General features: G+C 35.2%; 3 protein-coding genes across 3 annotated transcripts in view; all 3 read right to left on the bottom strand.

Annotated features, from left to right (window-relative positions):
* Positions 1-15238, bottom strand: part of LOC118753409 (irregular chiasm C-roughest protein-like) — a 227380-nt gene that overhangs the window by 115433 nt on the left and 96709 nt on the right. The gene's annotated exons all lie outside the window — the stretch shown is intronic.
* Positions 8267-12352, bottom strand: LOC118733632 (irregular chiasm C-roughest protein-like; the record flags this gene model as incomplete). Its single annotated transcript, XM_036463125.1, is given in 8 exon segments — positions 8267-9033; positions 9100-9419; positions 9483-9810; positions 9882-10308; positions 10409-10536; positions 11731-11833; positions 11904-12080; positions 12152-12352. Coding segments are annotated over 8 exon segments (2184 nt in total), but the record flags the coding sequence as incomplete, so codon positions are not given.
* Positions 12790-15238, bottom strand: part of LOC118753401 (irregular chiasm C-roughest protein-like) — an 8063-nt gene continuing 5614 nt past the window's right edge. The window contains exon 8 of the mRNA XM_036488272.1: positions 12790-12833. Within this exon, the coding sequence (XP_036344165.1) occupies positions 12790-12833 (44 nt within the window). The remainder of the gene's footprint in view (positions 12834-15238) is intronic.

Here is a 15238-nt window from a genome sequence, read left to right as displayed (position 1 = left end):
GCCAAATTTGGTATGGAGAAAAACCGGTTTCGTTCCAAAATACATCAGGTGATAAAATCCCTGTGCACAAGAGAGACTTCATGGACGAGTTTCTACAAAGGCGGGAATGGAAGGCTGGTAGAAGACGCCAGATTTAGTTGTTATACGACCCAAACCGCGCACCAACTACTAGAATAAGGTTCTTCTCAAAGACCAAGTGCAAATAATTGTATAGGATGCCAGATAAATCTCTGCCTCAAGCAAACTACAATTTTTCAACGGCGCGGAGAATCCGCAGTCATCAATGAAAGTGACTACAATTCGCTATGACAAAAATAGTAAGTACTACAGGTGATGCAGGACAACTCAGATCCACCCTTATCATATACAGACGCTGGTTACTTAAAGGTATACGTAACTAATTAGCCTGTTGACGATAGAAGATTCGATAAAATATAATAGAGCAACCCCGAAAATGGCTAAAGAGCGAACGGATCGAATAACAAGATAGGTAGTTTTAAAACTGGCAGTCGTATAGCACGAAACGCTTTGTTGCACCCACGCGATCGTTTTCGTAGTTGAAGAAAACTGGAGAGAAAAGGGCTAAAAGAGATCTAACAAGTAGAAATAAGAGCTTGGCAAAGTTCATTGCGTCAACAAAGCGCTTTGTGAACGAATGGGCTGATAAACGTCAAAAGTATCTGGTAACACCATATGGCATCAGAACGAGCCCATGTTGACCTATAATAAGCTGACCAACCGTCCTCCTTTGAGGAGGATTGTCCTCCTCAAACGTGATATGTCCTCCTCAAAAATATTGTCCTTCTCTGTCCTCCTTTTGAACAAAAATGTCCTCCTTGTCCTCCTTTTCGAGTTTTATAGCAGCATGGTCTTTAAAAGGAGTTGACATTGTTAAACATTCAGTTAAATGAGTTTACATCATTGATTCAACTAACCGCCTGTGAAAGTTTAACAGTACAAACGCCTTTTAATTAATTAATTTAATACGGCTTTCCCACTGCACGCCAATGAGAGCAAACTTCTCATTCGCAATTCGCACTCCAATCACCCTTGGAATTACTTAATTCGCTATACTAAATTTTGAGAGCGAATTACCTCATTTGTTGGTAATTCAGACCCAATTACTATGCGAATTACGAACAAATCGCTACCGTCTCTAATTTTTATCGGACACTTATCGAAACCAGTTCACAAATCATAACTGGGACTTTTTATAAGTACGAAAAGCAATTACTTACATTTTGCATAAATTTTGTAGCGAAAAAAAAAAAAAAACACAGAGATAGAGAACTGTCAAATCGAATTAAGTATGTGCGCGTGGGAAAGGGGTAATTCGCGATCGTAATTGGAGGATCGAACACGGTAATTCCCGGTGTCATAGGTAAGCCGTATTACCCTTCAAAAGGTGTTCGCACGAGGCGATTTTGCGTTCAACTCTCGCAGGGTTGCACGAAAAAAGAGGTTAATAGCTAAATGTAGGCTGGCGACTAACTTTGTTGAAAGCGATTAGTTGAAAGGCCGTTCAACCAAAAGTAGACTGCAAAGTTGAACAATGCAAACACCTTTTTATGGCGAATATTTTGATATTTTTTTATATTTTGATATTTTTAGCCACTCAATTTTTTTTTTCGTGCAACCCTGCGTGAGTTGAACGCAAAATCGCCTGGTGCGAACGACCTTTTACAACACTGAAAGACTAGCTAACGACGCGTCTTCACAGGGAAAATTATTGCCTACCATGCCATTTTGTTTGCCAGTTATGTATAAGTTTTATCAGTGGCAATATTTTTGTGTGGGAATTTTTTATCTTGATAAAAGCATTTGTAAGATGGCTAGGTTCGTTGCATTGGAGCGTAAATATGCTTAGAATTTTTTAGAAAATGTGTTATTTCACATCCAAGTATATAATCAAAAATAACACAGGCCCAGCGGGGGATCCAGACTTTTTTGGGGGGTGTTTTCCGGGAAATTTGCCACTTATTCTTATTACTGTAAACGAGTAATTCTTGTATATATATATTAGTGTGAGCCAAAATAACTAACCTGACGAATTTATGGCCTTAAAATGACCTATTTAGGGAGAAGGAAACTCTCCCATTTGGAAACATTTTTATTTCAATTTTAAAAGTTGTCGGTCGGCCTTTGAAATTTTCTATGTAAATAACATGTAAAAAAATTTGTTTCCATTAAAAATGTTATAACTTTTGAACCGTTAAGAAAAGTTATAAAAAGGAGATAAAGGTTTTTCCAGACATATTCTTGTAGGGCATTAAATTCTCTAAAAAAATACCCTGAAGTTGGCTGTCTTAGAGACGATAAAAAGTATTAAATATGTTAATATATTGCTGAGTGAGGTATTGCGTTGATACAAAATTATAATCGAACTTTGGCGAAAGACGAAGAACGAAAGCAATTTCTTTTGCAAGTAATACAATTACAATTAAATAATTTAAAAAGTAATTTTTAAGCGAAAAACACAACCGACTTCAATTGTCATATAAAAAATTAGGAGTACCGTTAATTGAGATACTACCTTTCCGATAGAAAAATAATTATCGAAATCGGTGGAGGTAGTCGAATGTACGCGGCAACATACCAAAAAAAATATATATATATATTAAGACGAATTGATAACCTCCTTTTTTAAGTCGGTTAAAAATAAATATTCAAAGTTTGTTAATATGTGGCGGCCTTATAATTATGCAACGCAGTGTACTATTAACTTATTTCACTTGTGTTTAAAAAAACTTTGAATTGTTAATTTACTCGTTATTTATGTGTTAAAATAAATATAAAAAAAATTTTTATGTTTTCAATGTGGAGAATTCGTCCTCCTGGAATGTTAAAAAATTCTGGTCACCTTACCTATAAAGGCCAAGGTAATCTTCTAACTAATGTACGCCTCACAAATTAAAACAACCATGACATTTTAAATAGTTTTCTTTCTTTATTTTATATGCATTTTTCTTGCGCTTAAATTTTATTCTTGGCTTATTTATATAAGTATTTAAATTAATTTAATAATTTTAATAGTCATTCATCCAACATACATACATGCATACATTTAAAGCAAATTCAAAAAAAAAAATTCAAAATTTCAAATCGGAATTTTTGCCTAGTATTTTTTGCAATTAGGTGTACTCGTTTTTATTTACGCATGTATGTACATATGTATTTATGTAAAGTGAATACAAAGTAGAAAGTTATTATGCAATAAATAAGATCGACGATGCCAATTTTTGTTTGTTTTTTTATTTGACGTACATACATACAATTATAATTGAAAATAGAAGGAATCATAAGGCAGCATTTTTATTTCTTCACAAGAAGGGACGAAATTTGCAGTGATTATTTGTTGTAAGTATGCATGTAGAGGGTTTTTAATGAAGTTTTTTTATGGTTCAAAACATTTGCAAATCGTCTGACTAATATTTTAAGTTCATGCAATTAATTTTTTTTCCTCAAACATAAAATTTGGTTAGATCAAACTGAGATTGTATCCGTCGCATGTAGCATGAAAACAGATTTGGTAAAAATAAAAATTAGGGTTTGTAAGTAAAAAAAAATAATCATGAAATTTATGGTTAAACCATTTTCAAGGGCAGTTTTTTTTAATGATTAACCACTGCAACCGATATTCACAAAATTTTTTAATTAGGCTTAAATTTGCATATTTTCTTAAAATTTTGTTTAACATAATTTATGAATTTTTAATATTTTTTTTTCTTCCACGAATGGTATAACACGGAAATAATTTGACATTTATCTTTGTCGCTCATCCATTGAATAGCTTTCCATTTAAAATTAATATAATTTTTGCGCATTTTTTATTTATGCCAAGCATTTTTTAATTTTTGCACTCTCATCTTGTAAAACAAATTAATATTAGTTACATAATTGAATTATTTGCTAATTAAAATCTTCATTTAAACTATCAGCTAATCACCTTAATTTCACTTCTTCTTATATAGTTTAGAATTACAAAAACTGGTTGCTTGATTTTTACATGGAACTAACTACAGGCTTTGTTCATATATTTTTTTGTAATATTTTGAATAATTACTTATACATACATATGTATTAAATAAATTACATAATTTCGATTCGTTCGCTGTTTCCACTAGTATACAATTCATACTTCTAAGTAGTTTTTCAATGCTTATATTTTTGTAATTTTGTTTAGTAAATTTATACAGTAATAATTTTTCGTAGCAACTAATACTAGGGTTGACGGTCATATGCATTTGCTTACATTTTTCATTGACATAGATTTAATGCATAATTTTTGTTGTTGTTTAATTTTGTAGTTAATTAACGCTAATAATCACAATACGTTAAGAATTGAATTTTCGTCTGTTCGTCGCTGAAAATAAGATCCTGGATCTTTAATTTGTGACGTAAATTTTTGTTTCTAATTTTTCCTCTGATATGAGTATATGTACGTTGATATTTTCATTGCTGTTGCTATTATTATGGAGATTTGTTAGTAATTTTAATTTAATTAGCTTACGCTCTGTTATGTTATGTACGTTTTTACGTTGTTATTTTTGTTTTATTATATTTGATTAAAATTTAAAATTTTGACATTTTATTTTATTTCATGCTTTAGAATTTTTTTATTTTATTTTAGTTAAGTTTATAATTTTAAATTTAAATTTTATTTTACATAATATTTTATTTTATTTAAATTTTTATTTAATTTAATATTCACATATTATAAAATTTTGTATATCATTTTATTTGCTTTTTTAAGTAGTTTTTAAAATTTTTATTCAGTTCATATTTTTTTTTATTTTATATTTTTTTTACTTTTTTGATTAATATTTGTTTTCACGTTTATTTAATTTAAATTTTTTGTTTGTATTACGTATAGTATATTTGATTTTGTTTTTGTTTAAAGTACAATTTTTTATTTTTATTTAATTTCAGTTTTATTTTTATTTAGTTTTTTCTAATTTAAATTTTGCTGTATTTTATTGCGTTTTACTTTATATTGTTTCTGTTTACATTTTGTGGTTTATTTGACTTTTATTCAGTTAGTTTCGGTTTCGATTTCGGTTTTGAAAAAAAAAAATATATATGAAAACAAGTTTGACAAAAAAGATTATTTATTAAATAAATATGTACCTTCCAAAGCTTGCTAAATTTTTTTGGGACATTAAACTTAGAGGTTAATTTAAATTAATATAAAGAAAAAACCTCTGAATCACTCACACTCACACTTTGCAAATTGTCTATCAGCTTGAAGGCAAATTTTTCTTTCAAATTTATGTGATTAATAAAATATGAAAAAAAAAAAATAAATAAAAACGACCCCTACATGTGACAATTCCTACGTGTGAGCGAATTGAACACAATTTTTTGAACGTATAAACACAAATTATCGCTTGTTTTGTTTTACTTGGAATTCACACGATCAAGAATTTGCTTTCAAGTTGCAATACACTCACAATTTTTTAATAACACACTCGCCCATTTACTAGTTGACTATCGACTTGATATCAATTTATACTTTCAAGTCGTGTGACAAACAGCTGATCTAATTCAGTCTGTTCCAGTACTCCAGAATTTCGTCAGATTTTGTGTCAGATAAATATGTGTACGGAAATGAGGCGAGCATTTTAATTTGTTTCATGACTACCACCCCTATTGCGGGTGTCGACTGGCAGTAGATAAACGACTATTAAGCGATTATCGATTATCGATGCTATTGTGAGTGTCGCTTAGTCGCTCAATTAGCGACTGTGAATACTTTTTAATCGCTCATCCTTCTATTGCTGTTTTTTAGTCCTTGGAGTTTGCGTTTATAAAATTTACATAAGAAAGTGGTACTATAATGGATAAAAAGTAAGTCAATTGAATTGGAAGTTGTTAAAAATTGTGAAATATACATATGTATGTACATATGTGTCTGAATTACAGATAAAAAATTGTAAGCAACAAAAGGCAACTTGCGCGGTTGGTCGAGCTGATGCAGGAGAGTGAGGACATAGGCAAAGCAATTTACGTAAAGAGCAGGGGAGGAAGCTCCGCTTCTTTTGTGAAAGATATACAATATTTCTTGTGCATATAATTCCGGCTACGCCATCCACAGTGTTTTTGCGCAGAACCAACATCAAAGTTTACAAAAAACTGCATAATTTATTAATTAACTAATGCTCGGAAACTTGAAATCTTTATGTTAAATTAAAGTTTTAAAAGTCGGGTCACGCGTTTGGACACAAATACTCAACATCATTGTACTAATAACTAAACGGTACCGTATTTCTTAAACTTCCATAAAATTTATTAATGAGGAAAACAGCTTTTCCTGCAAATCCTGTAAAACCTAAAAACCTTGAAGCATCGGGAACGCAACTTCTATTCATAAAATTCACATATGTACATACACTTCATCTTCCAACTCCATGGGATCCGACGAATCTCGCAATTCCCTCCTTGCTTTAGCCAACTCTACTAATCTATTAGCTTCCACATCATCTTCCTCATCACTAAACCATATTTCAACTGTGTCCATTTTTTTAATTTTATAATAAAAGCAATTATTTTAAAAATGATGTAAATGAAACATTAAAGAAACAAATGTAAACAAACAAACAGCTGTTTACAATTCCGTCACCATTCACAATAGTACAAATTTTTATCGATCCAGTTACACAATAGCAAAATAAAAGATGATCGACTCGATCGACAAATTTCTATTCTACTGCCAGTCGACACTCGCAATAGGGGCCTACGTTACGGCTGTCGATTCAAATGTTTTTTCACAAGCAGTATGTGTGATATCAACTTGAAAGCAAATCGTCGATGCTTTCGCAAAACCGCCCATCGACCAATTGCAAAACAACGTACATATCCTACCGAACTCAAATTTTACAGGAGAGCGAGAAAACGGTTGTCCTTTGAAGGCACTGCCTTGTTAGTTCAGGGTTACCAAATCTCATTTTTGCTACAACGGCGATTTAGGCAGTTTAACAACTGGTCGATGGGCGGTCTTGCAAAGGCATCGACGAAATTCTTGATCCCGTAACGGCACAGTTATGCTACTGAAGAAAAAGAAGTTTGTGGTTGCCTGATCCTGCAGCTGATTTGTATAGTTTTCTCGAAACCGATTGGAACCGGTTGCTGTGCTTGAAACGGTTTCGTTTTCGTTCTTTTTCAGATCAAAATGATGGTTACGGTTTCGGTTTCGTTCCTTTCTTAAAAGTAATTTTTTGTTTGTTTTTATTTTGTTTTATATAAGTTATATTTTGGTTTCTTTAATGTTTTGTTTTATTTATTTTTAATTTAGTTAAGTTCGCTTTAATTTTATTTATTATTTCAATTTTATTTTGCTTGTTTTGCTTTATTTGAAGTTCATTTAGTTTGTTTAATTAAATTTTTTACTTAAGTTATATGTATTTCGATTTTTTATCAAAGTTTATAAATTGAACTAAATTTTTTATTTTTATTTTATATTAAGTTATATTTTGATTTTATTTATTGAAATTTTTATATTTGATGTTTTAATTTTATTTGATTTAAATTTTTTATTTATGTATTATTATATTATATTATATATTTTATTTAGTTTTAACTTCATTTTGTTTTTGTGTTTTAATCTTTATAAATTTAATTTTCTTTTCAATTGTCTTATTTTTTAAAAAATTTAATTTATATTAGTTTCATTTAATTTAAATTTTGTTGTCTTTATAATGTTTACTTAAATTTCCGTGCATTTGAAATTGGATTTTAATTTATTTTCCTTTGAATACTTTTTTGCTATCACTTTATTAAATTTTTTTTATTGTTATACTTTTTTAAATTTATTTATTTTTGGTTTATTTTACAGTTCTTTATACTTATTTCAGTATATTTTAATGTATTTCATCATAATTTTTATATTTTTATTTCATTTATTTTTTTGACTTTTTAAATTTTAATTTAGTAAGCATACTTTTTTTATTTTATTTTACCTTTTAGGGCATCTGATTATTTTCATAAACATACTTAGTTCATCACATCTCCTATTTAGTATTCTAAAATTTATCGTTAAAAATGTACAATTTGCTCTAATTGACTAAAATCTCTGCCAGCTTTCTCAGTTATTAGCAATTTACAATTTCTTTACATTTTGCTTTAAAAATTTATGCTACAGATACGCTAATGATATGGGCAGGCCAGTTACTCAGAATGAGCTGACCCCTAGATTGGCTTAGATATATGTATATGTATATGTTTGTATACACAATTTATATATATGTATCTATGTATTTAGGGCCACATACTCAAACACATATGTATGTATGTATGTACATATATCTACATACATACAACATCCATATATAAATACATACACACATATCTGAATGCGGATGCGCATGTGCGTAGCTTGACATTTAAGGACGCGTGTACTATCTTCTAACTGCTTTTGATGCTGCGTTTTGGGTAGCGTGTGCGACTAAAGTACAATGTGCTTCAAAATTGTATACAGGGTGCTGTTGTGTACGTGCTTGAAAGGTGCCATGGATGGCGCAAGCGCCTACGCTTTGTCTTAGACATGCGTAGCCAAGGCGCCATTCTTCGACTTGCCATTCGATGGTAGGATAAATTGGCCGGAGGGACTTTGCGCCATCGCCACCGACACTCCCACTGGCGTCGTTGTGGTTACCGGTGTGGCGCTGGAAATGGGTGCAGCTTGTGTGAGCGGTGTCATTGCCGCCAACGTATTGCTGCTGGCTGTCAAATTCGAACTACTACCGCTAACACTGCCAGCACCATTACTGCTATTGACTCCAATACCAATGCCACCCGCAGCGGCGCTGTAGCTCTTCAACGCATTCACGCCGATACCGCCGTTCATGTTCGCATGCTGCTGACCGCTGGGATGGTGGTGATGACGTTGGTAGGGTGGTGGCGCAGGTGTGGCGGCGGGATTGGCCGTGCTTGGTGGTGGCAAAGGCGGCAGCAGTGATGAGTTTGAGCGCAGGTAGGGATTACCGTAGATGGCGCTGAAGCGGCTGTCAATACCGTTTTGGAGAAGCGATTGACCGCCTAAAGGAGCGGAATTAGAATACCCTGTTAGTAAGCGCAAACAAATATAAGAGTATCTCAGCTTACCTAGGAATCCATTGCCCATTTGTGTGGTGCTCTGCTGCGGCTGCTGCTGCATATCGTTGCGGTTGCGTGGCAAGCTGAGGTTGCCAGTTGTTGTGACGGGATTTGTGTAGTGCGGCAAAGTGGCCGAGTTGATTGTGCTGGACTGGGGCTTATTGGCATTGCTGTTAGCCGTGCCGCCGGGCTTGCCACTCTCCGTGGGAGCACTATAGTCGAGCGCGTACTCAAAATAGGGCGCATAACCGTTGACAGTCTCTTTGTAGTCTTGATTCTTCAAATTTTTGATGTGGCATTGGCGGCTGTAGCTGAATTCGCCGGAGAACCTGCATGATAAAAAGTATTTTATTAAAAAGTCCTTGCCATAAAAGGAATGCGCTGAGTCTCACCTGTCGTCCAACTTCACTGGCCCCGCCAGTGGCACACCCAGCGTGGCGCCCTTCATTTGTACATCAGGCATTGGCGTTTGTGTCAGATTGATCGCCAAACCATCAGAGCCCGCCTCTGAGTAATCAACATCATAAGCTTTGCTGCGTAATTCGTTCTTCAGATCGGAAAGTTTATCACCACCACGTGATGCATCCGGTATGACATCCGCCGGCATGGGTTTCTTATTACTGCGCTTCATGTAAACAATCACCAGCATCACAATCATTATGACAATGGCGACCGAGGAGAGTGAGCCCATAACGACAAGCAGCACGGGCACTGAACCAGCTGGAAAAGCAAATGGAAATGAAATTTCAATAAAAACAACACAAAAGCTCATTTCAATCTCTATAACTCACGTTCTGGTCTTAAATTGATCAGCAATGAGTCACTACCATACGAGTTCATCACCGTACAATTGTAGCGGCCGTAATGACTGGAGCGACTCTCTTTGATTATTAGCGCCGCGCGCACACCCTCTGGCAGATGTTGTTCCTCGAAAATGTATATATCTGGATCGGCAGTGCTCATATTTATCACCTTGCCATCGAATGACCAAATAATCTGCTCTGCTTTGGGCACACTGAAAGCCACACAATCGATTTTCGCTCGACTCCCCACAGCACCGAACTGCACCTTATGCGAGGTGATAATCGGTGCACGCTTAACAAAAACCGTTGCCTCGGCGCCTATTTCTGGAAATCCGGAAACTATTGCCTTACAGTAGTAACGGCCAGCAGACTCAGCTGTCACTTTAAGTGTAAGATTCGCCGAAGTGCCAACGACCTGTTGGAAATAATTTAAAAAACATTAATGAGAGAAAATTTTACACTGTTATGTGGGAGAGAACTATTTAAAGGTTGTAGTTTGAGACGAATATACGTACCTGATCGGTATTCTCGTTGATCCACTCGATTTCTGGCGTCGGATTGCCATCTACGTCACAACGCAAATTGGCATTGGTGCCGAGATCTGCCTCAACAGAGATGGGACGGTGTCGGAAGATAGGACCATCTGAAAGAAAAAGATTATTTTAAGAAAAAAAATTAAGCTTCTTTAGATAGGGTTTAAATTTTCAATTTTTTGGTCCGAAACCAGTATCTTGTCTCGTTCTCGTTCTCGAAATATTTAGTTTTGTGTCTCTTGTGGTGTTTGGAGAGGACTCCCTGTTTAGAGAAATGCTTACGTGGGTGATGTTTGTGTAGTAGCGTCTGAAAAATAACTCAGGGAGGTTTGTGTAAAGTCACAGAGAATCCTGAACAAGATCGATTAATGGTAGACTTGCAGAATAGTTTACGCAGTAAAGAAAATTCGAAAGCGTCGACGTGCTGATGCTTACAGGCGTAAACCCAAACCTTTTCCTGGAAGTAACACATCTCCTGATAACTTTATATTGGGGCTTTTCTTGTGGTCATCACACATAGTGACTACGTATGTAAAAAGAGCTGTGTATGTTTGTGCTTTTAAAGCAATGTGGGGTTTTCCAACCCTGGATTTAAAGTCTAAGAAGAGACGATATGTCGAGTCGAAATTGTCGACCTCAGTCCCTTGAATCATGGCATGACAATCAGAGTTCCGGACCCAGAGAGTTGTTTGGAAGTTTATCAGAAAAAGTGCAAATGGCAAACTCATACCTGGAATGTCCTTTGGTAGAAAATACGCTCTTATATAGGTATACCTTCTTTTCAAGAGAAGAATGAAGAAATCCAGAAACTCTCTTGGGGAGCTCGCTAAAAATGTACTATACTGACGTTCTCAAGACGGTAAACAGAACTAGAGTCGACTAGCATTAGCTTTAGGTTTATTGGCAATACTTAGTTAAGGTAGTGGTCCGCAGTGACAGCTAAACTGTTCTAAAGGACTTGAAAATTACCCATACCCGACCAAAAATCGATCAATAATGTAAGTTGAGGCTGTATATGGTTGGTGTTCAAAGCACTCAACTGGCTGATGATTTGGCGAACTGCGGATCTTTGAAACTGTACCGGAGCCAATTATGTATGTATATGGCGAAGTAAAGCGCGAACTGTCAGGCACATCACCTGCGTGGTAGTTCCGCAACTGTGTCCTGAAAAGGTTAGGAAAAATAATTATCCAGAGGCGGGAGGAGGTTCGAGCTTTCATAGAACAACCCCCTTCAAAGAACTCACTTTCTTACAGATCTATGCACCTCTATCTAAAAAATATAACTAAAACTCTAATACTCACAGCTGATGTCCAAGGTTTCAGTCTCTTCGCTTTTGCCCACCGCATTGACAACTTCGCACTTAACCGAAGCTTCATGATGCTGGCGCGTGGCATTGTGTATGATCTGCAAGCAAATAAAATAAACCAATGAGTTTTTCCATCAATAGAAAGCGAAATGAATGTACAAAACTCACCATTTTCGTTGTATAATCACCGGTCACCAATTCATCATTTATGAACCAACGATAACTCTGCGGCGGTGGATTCGCATCCGCTTGGCAGGAGAGTATAACTTCGGAGCCCTCGAGAATACGACCACCAGCCAAGGCGCCGCCAATGACGGCTACCACTACCTTGGGTGCATATTTGACCTAAATTCAAAGAGATAATTTGCATTGAAACGAACACAAATTCAAAAATAATTTCATGCCGCCTTACACACCTCGATTAGTATTTTGGCAGAGCGATATGTGCGATCCGCTGTATTCTGCGCTTGGCATGTGAAAGTCGTATTATGATGCTCTTTCTTCGGTGCCAACTTCAGTATCGACTTGGCTGTTATGCGTCTCGAGTCTGATAACGGCTCTTTCACATATTCGATGCCTTTGCTGAGCACATTGCCCAGACCGTCAATCCAAGTAATCTGCGAAGGGGAAGAAGAAAACATGTTTGTGATGAAATATAGGCAAAGGCATTAAGGCATACAACGGACGCGATAAGAAAATAAATTAAAATAACCGAAATAAGCGAAGTGCGTAGATGCACTGCTTTATCCGCTTGCACTGCATTGCCGCATGCATTAGCGACTATAGCTAAGCTTTAAAACTGTTAAAACTTATTTTCCGTCCGAAATTTAAATCACATTGGCACCGCAACTGCAGTTTTGGTATCAACATACACTAACGGAAACCGGAATAGGATAAGAATCAAATGGGAATTCCTTTCATACAATAGTTTTGAGGAACACTGCAGTGGCTCTTAACCGCTCTTCTCCAGTAGGTGTTGCGTGTCGGTAAACACAGCTGACAGAAAATCGGATATTTTCGCTACTGTAATTAAGAATACGTTCAAACAGTCCAATTAGCTGAGGCGATTAAGGTTTACGAAATCAGCTGCTGGATTACCTACAGTGATGTAAAAGTTAGTACAATCGTACCTTAATTTACTTTGAAAGTACATTCGGCACAAACACACAATTTTAGGTACATTTGGAACGTAGCCAAATAACTTCTCAGGAAATTAGTTCTTATTTTTATTGACATTTCAATCCATTTTCTGATGCGGGAAACTGGTCTAATAGCTTCCCTCCTTTGTGAAAGGGCATGCTAATGATAGAGAAGGGTGGTCAAAGTAACGCAATTGTGGTTGATTTCGCCAGATAGATGGAAAATATTTATTTTTAAAACGTCAGATCGATGAACTGGGAGGAAAGTAATTCACTTTTTCTGCAATATAGTTTTGTCTCGCGCTGCTCGAAGACATTCTTATCATATCCAAACTTTGTTTAATGTGAGTACAGAAGTTGATATGGTATCGGTGGGAATTGTTATCCTCCTATTTTTCTTTATACATACATATTTACTTTTTTGATACATTTATCTACTTTAAGGCAAACTTTTCCGTAAATTAGCTATAATTTTATAATTAAATTTTCCATCCCTGATGGACTATCAGCTGTAGAAAAGGACCAGAAACAAACAGCTGATTGCTCTTTGTTCCACAAACACACTTCCAAGTCAAAATTAAACATACCTAGCAGGGTTGCATAGATAGGGTACTCACAGTTTACTTCTAAAGTTAAAAGGTGGCAACTTTAACAAGATAACACACTCGAACTGTGAGCAACCCTTATGTTTAAATAAAGTATTAAGTTGATCAACAATACCACGTATTGCTAGACCGTTTGCCTTTCACGCGTTTGTGTTTAGAGAGCATCAACAAACCACATACATATTTCTCTCTATTCTCTCTTCTCTTTTTTATACTCAGCTAGCACAGCGCAAAAATAAAAAAAAAATTACCTTTGCCAGCTCCCGGCAGGCGCAAAGAGAAACTTATGTACAAGCAGCGCTGCGCCCAAAGCGAAATTCATGTATGTATGTACAAGCAGCGATAGATGCCAGTTTAACACAGAACATAAACATGAGACAAAGTCTAGTAATTTTGCCCAAAAGTGTTATCTCTAATTAGTATGGGAACCAACAACAAACAAAGTTACCACATGGTAAAATGTTTTAAAGTTACCAGGTGGCAAAATTAACACAGTAGATAATATAGAACTGTGAGTACCCTAAGAGAGTCTGACACAAATAGCAAATAGAATTTTTGTATGATAAATTGGGTAGCAATTAGGGCTTAAATTGGTGAATGATTCTTACCCCTCTATTCTAACAGAGTCACAAAACTTAGCTCATTACTGTTGTGATTTCTAGTGCGCCGAGAAATGTGTCACAAAAAATTCGATTTTGAGTGCTAGAAAAATACACAAAAATTTAATAATTTGCATGGTAGCGGCATACGTTTTGCAGCAGTAAGCTTTGAGGCGCAGTAGAAATCTCAGCAGTGATGAGCTAAAGTTTGTGACTTTGTTAGAATACGGCTGTTAATTTGCCATTAGGTGGCTGTTTGAACATAGTCTAATGTTTTGATTGCATCGAGTTTCACTACCCATCTAGCCTAATGCGGAGTGCTCCAAACTGCTCAGTAGCACATTTTAAACTGCAGCTGTTGTCTGCTTGTTCTCGGCAGATGTCGCACCGACATGCGCTCAATTTACTAAAAAAAAATTAGGTGTCGCCTTCTTCGGATATGCGCTAAAATAACAAAAATTTGAAAATATCGGCAAATTTGAAATATATCTTATTACCAGTACTTTTTTGCCAATATAAAAAAAAAATAAAAAAAAATAATAATTAACAGCACAATAGGATTGCACAAGAAATATTCAGGGAAAATTGCAACAATTTTGAAGTGTTCAAATATTATAAATACGTAGAACGAAGAACCTTAATGCCGAATTTCCACTAGGCATTGAAATGACGAAAAAAAATACCCTGTGAAAACGAACTTAACCAGCCTTATCACGAGTTTCATTTTCCCCGAACCTGTTCACTTTTCACTTTTGATTTCTTTCCATTGTTTTACTGTGGGCGGATGACAAATTTTCGGGTGCATTTTTTTCAGGATGGGGGCAGAATGACTATTTTTTCCACATAATGGACACGAAAATTGTTTAATGCCCAACTTGTCATTTTTGCCATTTAATGCCTAGCGGAAATCGAGCATAAGGAATAGCGAACAAAACGCCAACGAGAAGCATTTCACTATTCACACGTACAAGAAGGAACGAGGAACCAAAATGACAACTGTGATTTTCGTTGAAGTGCCAAACAAGTTCCGGCGGAAATGCATAAAAATTTTGAAAGATATTAAGTTTAACTAAATCAAAAGTGTTTTCTTTATTACGCAACTCAATGCAAAGGGTGTTTCCTCCACCCATACGTAACTTTTTAAAATAATAAAAGCGTCT

This window comes from Rhagoletis pomonella, unplaced genomic scaffold (genome assembly GCF_013731165.1).
Source record: "Rhagoletis pomonella isolate Grant_MI unplaced genomic scaffold, Rhpom_1.0 Rhpom_scaffold_00002, whole genome shotgun sequence".
NCBI lineage: Eukaryota > Metazoa > Arthropoda > Insecta > Diptera > Tephritidae > Rhagoletis > Rhagoletis pomonella.
This window is presented reverse-complemented; position numbering and strand designations above follow the sequence as displayed.